Genomic DNA, 12,670 nt, shown 5'->3' with positions numbered 1-12,670 from the left:
GAAAAAAAAGATAAGGGAACAAAGCAGAGAGAGAGGCAATAGCACTAGAAGAAAAGAAAAAAAAAAAAGAAGGAAAAGAAATCAGAAGACGAAGAAGAAGAGAAGACGAGAAGAGAGAGAACAGACAAAGAACATACCTACAAGTCCCATCGCTAGTCACATTCCTTGGTCGAAGCAGACTCCCAATGATGGCTCCAATCGCTGCAGCAAGTCCCTGGGACTCCTCTCCCTGAAATCCCGTTGATCTCCCTTGTTTGCAGTGCAAGCGTCACCAACTCCCTTGGTTCGATCAAGAGAGAACATTGCTAGGATCCCTCTCCAAGTGGGAGACCTACTGTCTTGCGTCTGTCGGTAACCCAAACACTCCCCCTGAGCCTTATTTTCTTTTTTACTTTTAAACTTATGATAATTACACTTTACCCCTCACTTTATCTTTTAATTCTTTCTTTATTCCCAGTTACACCCCTGCCCACACGTGATCTCCCTTGTGGTTTAGTTTGAACTCCTAAAAATTACAATTCTGCCATCCCTGCAACAGGAAAAAGTTATTTACCCATTTTTCCGTTGCTCTTTAAACCTCCTTTATTTACTACTTTACTATCATATTCAAGTGTAATGTTGTATGTCTCTGCCATGGTAGCCAATAGTGAAGTTGTTCAACAGTTGAACTTCTATAAGGGAGAAACTGATGCAAAATTTGAAACACTCACTACCGATGTCACTTCCCTTAAGACAATAATGGAATCCATGCAAGCTTCTATGAGATCTATACAAGTTTCTACTGATCCTTTGGCGGTAGCAGATAGAGGAAAGAGTCCCATTCAATCTGGGGATTCTTCCAACACCGCTTCACAGGATCCGTCACCACCACTACCACCATCACCACCACATCATACACTGCCACCGCCACCACTGCCACCACCACCTCTACCACCATATGGAACTGGTAGATATGATGATGGAGCAGAAAGAACAGCAAGATTGGATGCCCTTGATTTTTATGGAGACAACAATCTAGAACTGTACCTTGACTGGATTCATAGCTTAGAGACATTCTTCAGATGGTATGGGTTGACTGAGGCCCGAATGATCCTATTTGCAAAGGCCAAACTGAAAGGCACGGCCAGAGTCCGGTGGATCAAGCAACAGCAACAGAATCGAACCGAGGCATTGGTTTAGTCACTACTTGGGCTGAAATGCATGAAGTCATGAAGCGAAGATTCTTGCCTTCTGATTACAAACAACACATGCATCTCAGGTTTGCACAGTTGAAACAGGAGAATTTGACCGTTGAAGAGTATGTTGCTAGATTTTATTATTTGACCACTCGTTCTGATTTTGAGTGGGATGAAGAAGCATTGGTAGCACAATTCCGCAATGGTTTGCACCCTAAACTTAGTGTTGTCCATGCATCTAGCCGATTGCCTACAATAAAAGGAAATTCTGAAAAGCCTATACAATCAGAGGCCATTTATAGATGCTTTCCTAGAGTTCCTAGTTCCATTTAACCACAATCATCTCCACAGGAAAAATCAATCAGCAGACCACAGGCTAGTGCTTCATCTATGGCATCTTCACGACCCAGCCGACCATATTCTCCATCTCGCCGTGATTCAAACATGTCATCTTCACGACCTAATCATCCATATTCCTCACCTGAGTGTGGTTATGACAGAAACTCAGTAGTTCCAAAGGAGGCTATTCAATGTTTCTCATGCAAGGGGTACGAGCATAGAGCTAATCAATGTCCTAAACGATTGTTAGCCTACATCGACAAGGACAACTTTATACCCTATGCACCAGAAGAGCAACAAAAAACAAGAACAGTAAATCTAGAGGCTGTATGCGATCATGATTCTAAGAAGATTAATGATGGTGACAGCGATGGTGAGCCTCAACCGTTCTATGTGATTCGTCCTCTTTTGACTACACAAAAGATTCCCGAGGAGGACGATTGTCGTCGTAACAATATCTTTCAGACCAAGGTGCGATGCAATGATAGTTTGTGTAATATGGTGATTGACCCCGACAGTTGTACCAATGTTGTTGCTGAAGATGTTGTTCGCAGGTTGGGTTTGAAAACTGAGCCTCACCCGAACCCCTACGAGGTTGGGTGGGTGAACAACAATAATCTGAAAATTCATAAAAGGTGTGTGCTCACGTATTCCATTAGTGGACTGATTGATCAGGTTCAGTGTGATGTTCTCCCTCTGAAAGTCTGTCACATTCTTCTGGGGCGCCCATAGTTGTTCGACAAGAAAGCCAAGAACTGTGGATATAAGAATACATACTCTTTTTAGCATGGTGGCCTTGAGATGAAGTTCCTTCCAGCAAAGGATCTTCCCCCTCTCAAACTCAAGAGGACAGTTGGTACTTTTCTCATCAAGCGCATCGACTCTGACGGCATTCTTGGACGTCACCCAAACTCAACGGAGTCAAGTTCTTTTCAGAAGAGGCAAGTTAATGCAGATACAGCTGCACTTACCTGGTTGGACCAGCATGACCGGCTATGGAAGTCAAGGGCCAAGAAGAACCGGTCCAGCCCAGCTTTTTGGTCCAACAAGGGCTGGTAGTAGTTAGTTTTATATTATGTCTTTTATTTCTCATGTTTGTCTTTGGGTAAGATACGTAGGATTTTCTCATGTTTGTCTTTGGATAGGATAAGTAGGAGTTTATTTCAATGCTAGAGTCTAAGTTGGAGTAGTCTTATTTCCCTTTAAATACTTGCATAAACTCAATGTTTGAAATTAGAGTGAATTTTATTTTAGAATTAGTGAATTCGTGCGTTGTGTGATTCCCTTCCCCCTCTTTGTGTGTTTTCCCTCCTTCCCTAAGGCTACTCCATCAAATGGCGTCGGGGGCAAGACCATTAATCGGGTTTCAGGATTGGCGTTGGCAGATGCCATTCATCAATCAATAGGAACTGCTGGCTAGATTTGGGACCAGAAAGAAATTGAAGGGCAAAGAGTCAAAAAACTTGCGGGGAAGTTGGATCTATCTATGGGATAATAAATTAAGGTTTTGTTCATGGATTTGTAGATAAGCAGCTGAACAAAGAGGGAATTCTCCAGTATCATAGTTTTATTTATTTATTTATTTATTTTGACAAGCTAGCTGAAATGCTGAATAGTGTAGCTCCAAGGCTGGCATATGGTGCTCTAGTGAAAGAACTAATTTTGGAATCAAGAAGTTCGTGAGCTAGAACTGTGCTAATCATTGGGATTGGGACTGGATTTGAGTCCAAAGCCACAATGAGATGCAAATGAATGTGTAAATAATACGAAAGAGGAACAGAAAGAAAGAAAACAAGAAAGACAGAGAAGGCTGTAACCTTGGGAGTCACACAACCTTATTGTTGAGACTGCCTATTTCATTCAATAAATAATCATGACAAAACACTGACAAGAGCATAAAGTACATAAATAACATAAAATGGGAAAAGCATAAAGTTTACTATTCACGAATTACTGTTCACATGAACAGTACCTGTGAACATTGTTCACATGAACAGTACCTGTGAACATTGTTCACATGAACAGTACCTGTGAACATTGTTCACGACACAGCTCATGTGAACCACTGTGAACCCTTTGATCAATAATTCCTAACACTCCCCCTCAAGTTGAAGCATACATATAGCAAAAGAAAGCTCCAGCTTGGACCAACAAGAACTCCAACAAGCATAGAGAGAACTCCAATCAACCATCATAGAGCCATTAGCCATATCAGCGCAAACACATCAAACATCAATAAATAAAGAAACGTGGTGTCGAAACTAGCAAGCAAAACCATCGGCAATGAATAACAACACCAAAAGCCCTTCCCAAAGAAGGCATTCCAATAGCAACGGGCAACAGCAACACCAAAAGCCCTTCCCAAACAAAGAAAAAGGATTGAACCCACAATTGAGGCCTGAGGTTGTCTTCAACCTCCAATCATAACCAGGAGGCGGAAGAGGCAGAACATGAAGAAAGAGAGAACTCCTTCAATTTCTGTCGGCTGAGTCTGAAATTCCAGGCATAGAGTCACTACCTTCAAACCTTCCAGAAGCACCAAGGATCTCATCAAAAGAACCCTCTACAAGAAAGAACAAAGGACCTGAACCTGTACTTGGCAGTAAAAAGAGCAGCAAAACTTGGTCCTTGAACCTCTTGCACACAGAAGTAAATTTATAAGGTGCCAACCGTAACTATTCTTCCAAGCAAGAATTGACGAATTTCGCAGTGGAAACAGCAAGCTCATTAGCTTGCTCTTTCTAGATTGGAGCAGAAGTATATGCTTCCCCATCTCCTGAACAAGCATTACGAATAGCAAATTAAAGCAAAAAGCAAATAGCATCTTTGAAACCCAGAAATTTCAGGAGGAATTTGAGCAGCAAAGTTATCAAACAGAAAATTGATTCAGCAGTGCATGGAAGATTGAACAGCTTCAACATTGATTGTGATAAACCTAGGCAACCCCAGTCCTTGCAATCGGGAACAACATAATGCATTTTCCAAAATTATATTCCAAGGTGCGCGGCAGCAATCATCCAAGCCAAAAAGGAGTTTCAGCAACAAAAAAAGAGAACTAGAAGAAAGGAGAAGGAAAGAGAGACCTTCACGCAATTGGGATTTCAGCAACAGTTTTTTAGTAACCGAAGGACGCTAGCAGCAAAGCAACCTTTTCTTGAACCTAACAAAACCCTTCGGCTTCAATCAGATACGCCAGATTCGAAACCGAGCAGCAAGGCAAGCCCTTCAACAGAAAATAAACACTTCGAACCAGAAACCCAAATCTGTTACAGATCTGCAGTAGATTCTCAACTGAGAGAACCTACATCCAGGCCAACAAACGATAAAAAGTAAGAAATTTCTTTTTTTTCTTCCAGAATCAAAGAAGAAGAAAGAAGCGAGAGACAAAAAGACTGGTGTAACTTGGGAGTCACAACCGTATGGTTGGGACTACCCCTTTCATTCAATATATAAACTAACTTAGTTAACAACTCTCCTAAACCCAATAGGACACTAACAAAGATATGCTTGAATCAAATATGATCCCATGGTATGTAGGTCTATGGTCACCCATAGCCCTCCAACCGACACATGCTCTCACATACTCTAACAACAATAAAATCTTCAATGAAAATTTTCTGGAGCAGACAATAACTCCAACCACTGATGACTTGAGTTGAGCAAATAAAACTGATAATAATCTCCAATCTCCCCCTCACGTGTAGCAGTACACGTGGACAAATAATCAGCATCCCAAAAGGAACCCTTCAACAAAGATCACCCAACTTTTCAAAACCCTACAAAATTGATTTTGTCAAAACCCTAACAAAGAACCGATTTCTCCACTAACCCTGAGCTTCCTTCAATCCTCACTCCATAAATCAGCAATCACCATAGAGGATACCTAGTTCCCAAGGCTGGTCATGAACTAGTCTTTAAAAGCAACCAAATAGCAGCATAGGGTGTTGTGCCCTTTCAAAAACAAAACAAAACAAAAAAACAAAAACCCTAGAAAAACCTTAAACCAGAACTTGTGATGATTGGAATGGGAAATATTGTTTCAGCACCAAAGGACCTGTCTCTGATAGGATGAGAATATAACCTCACTAACAACACTCTTTGCTTCAAACATGGATGCAAAGAAATCAGATACAACCACGACCAATAGAAAAAGAGTCGACCCACAAACCTTCTCCCAAAAAATCAATCGCAAAAAAAATAAACATTCTCCCAAAAATCGATCCAAAAAAACCCTAACAAATCGATTTTTATCCAAAACCCTGACAAAAACTAATTCCTTCACTAGCTTAATCTTCCTTCAATCTTTAGAGGAAAACGATCCAAAACCCTAATAAGAAGAATCGAATGATTCATCCAACATACTGATCAATCCAAACAACAACTCTTCCAACAAAAATCAATCCCCAAAAAAATAATGGATCCCAAGAAAATCGATTCCAAGAACCGATTGATCACCTCCAAATTTTTTGAATCAACCACCAATAACAATCAAACCAAAGGAAAAAGTGCTCGGTTGCATGTAGTAGTAATGAAACAGTCAAGTATGATTTTCATCAAATCTTCAAAGAAACCCTAGTTCTTCTCTTTCTATGAACTAGGGTTTCACCATAAACTATAGAACCTTGAAACAACTCTCAAAACAGCAATCACAAAGAGAATCAGTCCCTGACAACCTGCTTTGATACCATGTAAATAATAAGAAAGAGGATGAGAAAGAGAAAGAGAACAAGAGAGAGAAGAAGAACAAAAGGACCTGTCTCTGATAGGATGAGGATACAACCTCACTAACAACACTCTTTGCTTCAGCCATGGATGAAAAGAAATCAGATACAACCACGACCAATAGAAAAAGAGTCGACCCACAAACCTTCTCCCAAAAAATCGATCGCAAAAAAAATAAACATTCTCCCAAAAATCGATCCAAAAAAACCCTAACAAATCGATTTTTATCCAAAACCCTGACAAAAACTAATTCCTTCACTAGCTTGATCTTCCTTCAATCATTAGAGGAAAACGATCCAAAACCCTGATAAGAAGAATCGAATGATTCATCCAACATACTGATCAATCCAAACAACAACTCTTCCAACAAAAATCGATCCCCAAAAAATAATGGATCCCAAGAAAATCGATTCCAAGAACCGATTGATCACCTCTAAATTTTTTGAATCAACCACCAATAACAATCAAACCAAAGGAAAAAGTGCATGGTTGCATGTAGTAGTAATGACAAATTCAAGTATGATTTTCATCAAATCTTCAAAGAAACCCTAGTTCTTCACCATAAACCATAGAACCTTGAAACAACTCTCAAAACGGCAATCACAAAGAGAATCAGTCACTGACAACCTGATTTGATTCCATGTAAATAATAAGAAAGAGGATGAGAAAGAGAAAGAGAACAAGAGACACAGAGATGGCTGTAACCTTGGAAGTCACAACCTTATTGTTGAGACTGCCCAATTCAGTCCATATATAATCCTTACAAAACCCTGACAAGGACATAAAGGAAATAAATAACATAAAGTTACTATTCATGAGTTATTGTTCACGTCAACAGTACAGGTGAACACTGTTCATGTGAATCATAGAACTGTTTAATCAATAATTCCTAACAAAGTGAAAGAGAAGTAGAGAAAATAGAGGAGAGAGTAATTCCCCATGGAGCTTGATGAATTTGCTTTTAAACATGAACAAATCATGGACAGCTGTTTGTGCTTCAAATCAATCAATGAATCTGATAATGCATCAAAGCACAGGTACAAGATAGTCCCCAGATATAGAACTCTGCCAAATGCTTCAAAATGGGACTTCCAAAATTACCGGGACTTCTAAAAATGCGCGAAAATCCAGATACCAGATCTTGTAATGCCAATAGTTGAACTAGAAATTCATAATTGCAATAGTACCCTGCAGCACAGCCTATGGATAATGAAATGGTGAAAACTGGGGAGAGAGTCAAGAGACAGGTACCACAATGTGATTTTCAACATCTAGGGTCAACCATGAATAAAGAAGGTGACATAGAGGATGGTGTTTCATAGAGAATTAAAGTGGGATGGATGAAGTGGAGAGGTGCGTCCGAAGTGTTGTGTGACTGACATAATCCTTTATAGCTAGAAGGAAAATTTTATAGGACCGTCGCACACCAGGCTATGATATATAGGGCGAAATGTTGGGCAATTAAGAAGTGTCATATAAATACGCTATAAGTAGCAAAGATGAGGACGCTGAGATGGATGTGCGGCAATAATAGGAAAGATAAAGTAATAAATAACCATATTAGAGCTGATTTGGGAGTTGTTTGGTTCATGATAAGCTCCGAGAAAGTCGTTTGAGGTGGCACAACCATGTTCAACGAAGACCTTTGGATGCACCGATAAGGAGGAGTAACTGGATTCAGATTGAAGGAGCTAAAAGAGCTAGGGACAAACCCAAAATGACTATTGGAGAAGTGGTGGGGAAAGACATGCACAGTTTAGGACATGTCTCAGGTATGACCTCAAATAGAGCTGATTGGCGGTCTAGGATATAGGTAGCCAACCCCATTAAGGCTGAGCTGCTATTGTACCCCGCAGCACACCAGCTTTAAAAAATTTGAAGAACTTTTAAACAAGAATGCAAACCACTATAGCAAATACAGACCCTATCATTCAAATCTATTTAGATACTCATGTTCCATCACTACAACTCTTCCAATCTATCTCATAGTTGTCATAGCGTCACTTAGGCGTAGCCAAGGCGGCGATTTGGCGTCCTGGCGGAAAAAGAAGTTCATGGCAGTGCTACGATTTACGTGACACAAATAACGGTCACCATTGGCTGATATGCATTGCCATGGCACCGCCATGGACGCCAGGTCACGCCTGATTCACTAGGCGGTCGATTTTTTGTAAAATGCAGGGTGATTTTGATAGGACTATGTTGATTTTTGATGATTTGATGTTGCTTAATGTTGGTTTTATATGTTATAGGGTATATATTGTAGGCTTGTAGCATGCTAAATAACTTTAGAAGATAGGGGAAATAAAAAAGTAGCATACTAAATAACTTTAGAAAATAGGAAAAATAAAAAATGACACATGAGCGATTTGACCGCCATGGCAATGCCATAACGGGCGATTCATCACCAAATCAATTAGCCACCCCTCCACCGCCTTGGATCGATTTGACGCTATGACAACTATGGTCTATCTCACTCTATCTACTGTCAACTCCTCCAGCTATGACACTCATGTTTTGTCTCACTCCCCCTTGTTTCTTTTAGAACCTCAAACTTACCTAGTACATTCCTCACATTTCCATAATCATGTCACTTATTAACCCTTAGGTTCCCACAAATTGCATTGTTTTCTAATATGTCCATCCCTAAACTTGCAAGATCCATATATATATATATATATATCAGATACAATAACTCTATGTTTGTGATTCTGATTGCAGACGCTGCATGGAATTTTCCCCTCAAACACTCAACACCTACACACACACAACTCCTTGCCATAAGCTGTAAATCTCAAGAACTTAAAAAAACCTTATACCAGAAATAGATATTTAAGGACAATAACACAAGATTATACAGAACAGGAATTCAAATATGCTCAATGAATTAACCACAGTTACTGTCAATAAGATATTTCAATACTCAATAGAATGAATGCAGTAATGGAGAAAATGAAAGGTTCAAGAAAACTCACAGTGCACAATAAGATCATGGGGGTATCTCTCCAAAAACTTCTTTGCTGCAAATTTCCAATTTCCAGCACTATGGATTTAAGAACAAGAAAGAACAAAAACAGAGATTAAAAGGGAATAGAGAACATAGGGATAGAGAAAGCTAATTAAAAATGATTGGGCAAGAAAAACAGACAGTCTGTGTGCAAGAAAATATGAAAATACTATAATCCTTTGCCATATTGACTTTGACTTCCCAAAAATGCTTCCTTGACACTGAGTGAATGATTAATCAACAAGAATAGAACCATAGGCTCCTAACAAGGGGTAGAAATTTTCTAAATAACATCAACTGAACAGCTGCCTAACCAAACCTCTCCCCTCCACCCCAGTCTAACAAACAAACCAATACATTGGATAAATGAATTGCAAAAGGAAGTGCTTAAAATTCCAAGCTTTCAGAATGGAATCAGCAAGCAGAGCTTTGAAAAATAATCACATAACTGAACAAACAACGATGAGACTAATGTATCACACTGCGCCAACCAATTCTGGAGTAGTGCAGCTGTTCTCTCTAATTCCTTCTAGGCTAAAGAACAAGATATTTATGATATATCCAGCAATATATCCTTAAAAATTGGGATTCTTCCTTACTACAAGCTCCAACATATCATGAAAGTTTCCCAAGTATACAAAATAAGAGTATTAAGACAACCACAAGCAGCAAATGCGTTAGTGATTTCATGAGACAAAAAAGATGCCAGAGGTTACCAGGAGTGGCCCAACAGATCTCAAGTAAGTGCATTAAGTTGGAATGCAGTAGTAGACTAACCAGTGATAGCTCGATTTGCATAGGAAGCACATGTTCCTAACGAGCCACTTCCTGAACATGTGAGGGTCTACAAAATACAGACAGAATCTTATGCAAGTAGACCAAACACAAGTAGAAGAATCACATTAAGGAGATGCAAAGACTCCAAAGAAATTTGGCCACGTAAGAGTGTGCACCAGATCCTATAATTCCAATGGAGAAGCAGTTCATGAAAAAAGCAGAACGAGATGACATCATGACACCTCCCAACGACAAAGAAGATGCAGGACCTGACAGCAGCCTAAGGTATTCAATATCTAAGGCTGTACCACTAGGAAGAGGAGGTGGGAGATAATGTTTCCAATATAGAGGCAGCAGTGGAGAACGCTTTGCAAATTTTGTAATTTTTTGGCGGTCACTCTCACCAAAGTCCCTGGTTCATTTTATTATTTGCATTGGATGAACTCATGAAGAGAGTTCAAGCAATTCCATGCTTCTGCTGTAAGGTTGTCTTTAGAGATGTAAGCACTTTTTTGAGGTTTACCCAATCATTAACCTTTTTGTTTTCTTTCAAAAAAACAACTGCAATAATTGTTGGACCTTAAGTTAGGGTTTATTATAAGGGAAGAATTAGGGAAATGGAGAACAAAGAATAGATGAATCATGCAAAGTGAGATCACTTGCAATCTTGGAGCAAAAAAATTATAGAGGACATGGAGATTAAAGACATAATTAATAACCATAAAAGAAAATAGAACAAGTAATGATGGAGAAAGAGAAGAAGCATAAGATAAAAAAATAATAATAAATAAATATTAAAAGTTAATAGAATAGCGGAAGAAGATAACCTAGGTTATCCTATGGTTTCACACATGAGCCTTGCTCCAAACAGATTTTATTAATGCCAATCATTTCCAGATTTGTGGCTTAAACCCCCTATTTGTAAATTCTCAAAAAGACCATACTCCATGACAAACTCTGACTCAACTTAAACCAAGACAAAAGGACTTTATTTCCCATCAAACTAAAACTCCTACGGTGCCTCACAACTAGAAATTTAATAAAAAAGGAAAAATAGAATTTACTATAGAAGTGACTTTTGAACTATACAACAACAAGATCAACAAGATCAACAATAATAACCTTATCCCAATGACTTTTGAACCATATAAATAGAAAAAACCATTATTTTGCTAAGAATGGAAAATGGCAAATTCCAATAAAGAGTAAAATATGTAATAATCAGAAACATTTACCAAAAGTATAAAAACAATATAAAACCCCAAGCAACCATAAAAGAAGACCATAATTATAATATTGATCCAAATAATGTTTCCACATGTTTAAAGGGAAAGCAGCTCAAATATAAACCCAATGACAATTCGACCATTCAATCCGTTGGGACTTGACTCCACATTAAGATATCAATCTGAACCGAGTGCAAATAGTGAAAATGATAAAAAGGGTCTCCTTACAAATTTCTTCTATCCTCTTTCTACTTTCTAGCCTCATGAAACTGCAGCCTACATCAACTTGAAAAGATGAATGGGTACTTCTCAAGGATTATGACTCACATAGCCACATATTAGTTCAAGCACACGTTCCTTTTAGCTCTACAAAAGTTTAATTCTCTAAAATATTAGCTCTACAAAAGTCCAATTCTCTAAAATATAGATGAAAAACATGAAACAGGATAGAATTGGTGATCTACGAACCCAATGTTTACAACAAGGACCAGCATTTCAGTAGGAGGGGGGGAAAGAGAGGAAAAAAAAAATTGTGTTATAAATAGAATACGAAGAAGGATAGAGTTGCTAAGAAGCCAAGAGTAAGATGTACCGACCTCCCTATTATGCCATGGACCATGACGACAAGGTGAGTCCGCCTGCTCTGCTCTCCGGCAATGCCAGGCTCGGTCTCCGGAGTCCGATCTTCATACGGTTTATGGGCAGTAGGGTAGTCACGCTCTGATGTGAAGCAACCGCCTCTCCACACGTACAACTTGCTCTTATTCTTGTTCTTCTTCGTATATTTATTATTATTGTTCGTCTCACTTGAATCGACATGCAATACTTCTTCTCTATGGACTGTTTCGGAACTGCTCTGCACCTCCAGAGACTCCATTTATAATACAAGAGATATATCTGACCAGACGAGACGATCTGGTTTGTGGGTTTTCCGTTGAGGAGGCGACAACGATCAGTGGGGAGTTTTCGAATGGAAGGATCTGGCTCTGGTCTGTGGCAATGGCAGGCGAAGATTCTTGCAGTTAAGGATAGGTGGGGTCTTATTCCCGCACTAACATCGGTTGATTCACCGACGTTTTACTGTACAAGAAGATGGCGGCTCCAACATCCTTGTTCCCATAACCCTGTTGACCAATCTTCAACATATGCCCCTGGATTTGCATCCATTTACGAGCACTGTTTGACCAACGAATCGAACCTGAATCACTGGGTAGTAATCATACGATGAAGTTTAAGGCTTTGTGAACGTATACCCACTTGATTTGTTTCTATTCCAACTTTCCAGATTCAACTTTAAGATCTTTATGCTCGCCTAGTCTTTGCAAAAGTTCTATCTTCATCTTGCGGACGGAGAACTCTTGCCTGCATATTTTTATTCCAGGCCGCCTCGTGTTTGATTTTCTTCCTTCTAGCAACTCCCCCCC

General features: G+C 39.3%; 1 protein-coding gene across 1 annotated transcript in view; it reads right to left on the bottom strand.

The window, feature by feature from the left end:
• LOC122072926 (putative lipase ROG1) overlaps positions 1-12,664 on the bottom strand; it is a 29,507-nt gene extending 16,843 nt beyond the window's left edge. Inside the window, exons 1-2 of the mRNA XM_042637365.1 lie at positions 11,843-12,664; positions 9,212-9,279 (exon numbers count right to left, since the gene is read on the bottom strand). Coding sequence (XP_042493299.1) covers positions 9,212-9,279; positions 11,843-12,123 — 349 coding nt within the window. The 5' untranslated portion in view covers positions 12,124-12,664. The remainder of the gene's footprint in view (positions 1-9,211; positions 9,280-11,842) is intronic.
• Positions 12,665-12,670: the final 6 nt, after the last annotated feature.

The sequence above is a fragment of the Macadamia integrifolia genome, chromosome 3 (assembly GCF_013358625.1).
Source record: "Macadamia integrifolia cultivar HAES 741 chromosome 3, SCU_Mint_v3, whole genome shotgun sequence".
In the NCBI taxonomy this organism is placed as follows: domain Eukaryota; kingdom Viridiplantae; phylum Streptophyta; class Magnoliopsida; order Proteales; family Proteaceae; genus Macadamia; species Macadamia integrifolia.
Note: the sequence above shows the minus strand (reverse complement) of the source record. Positions and strands in the feature narration are given on the sequence as shown.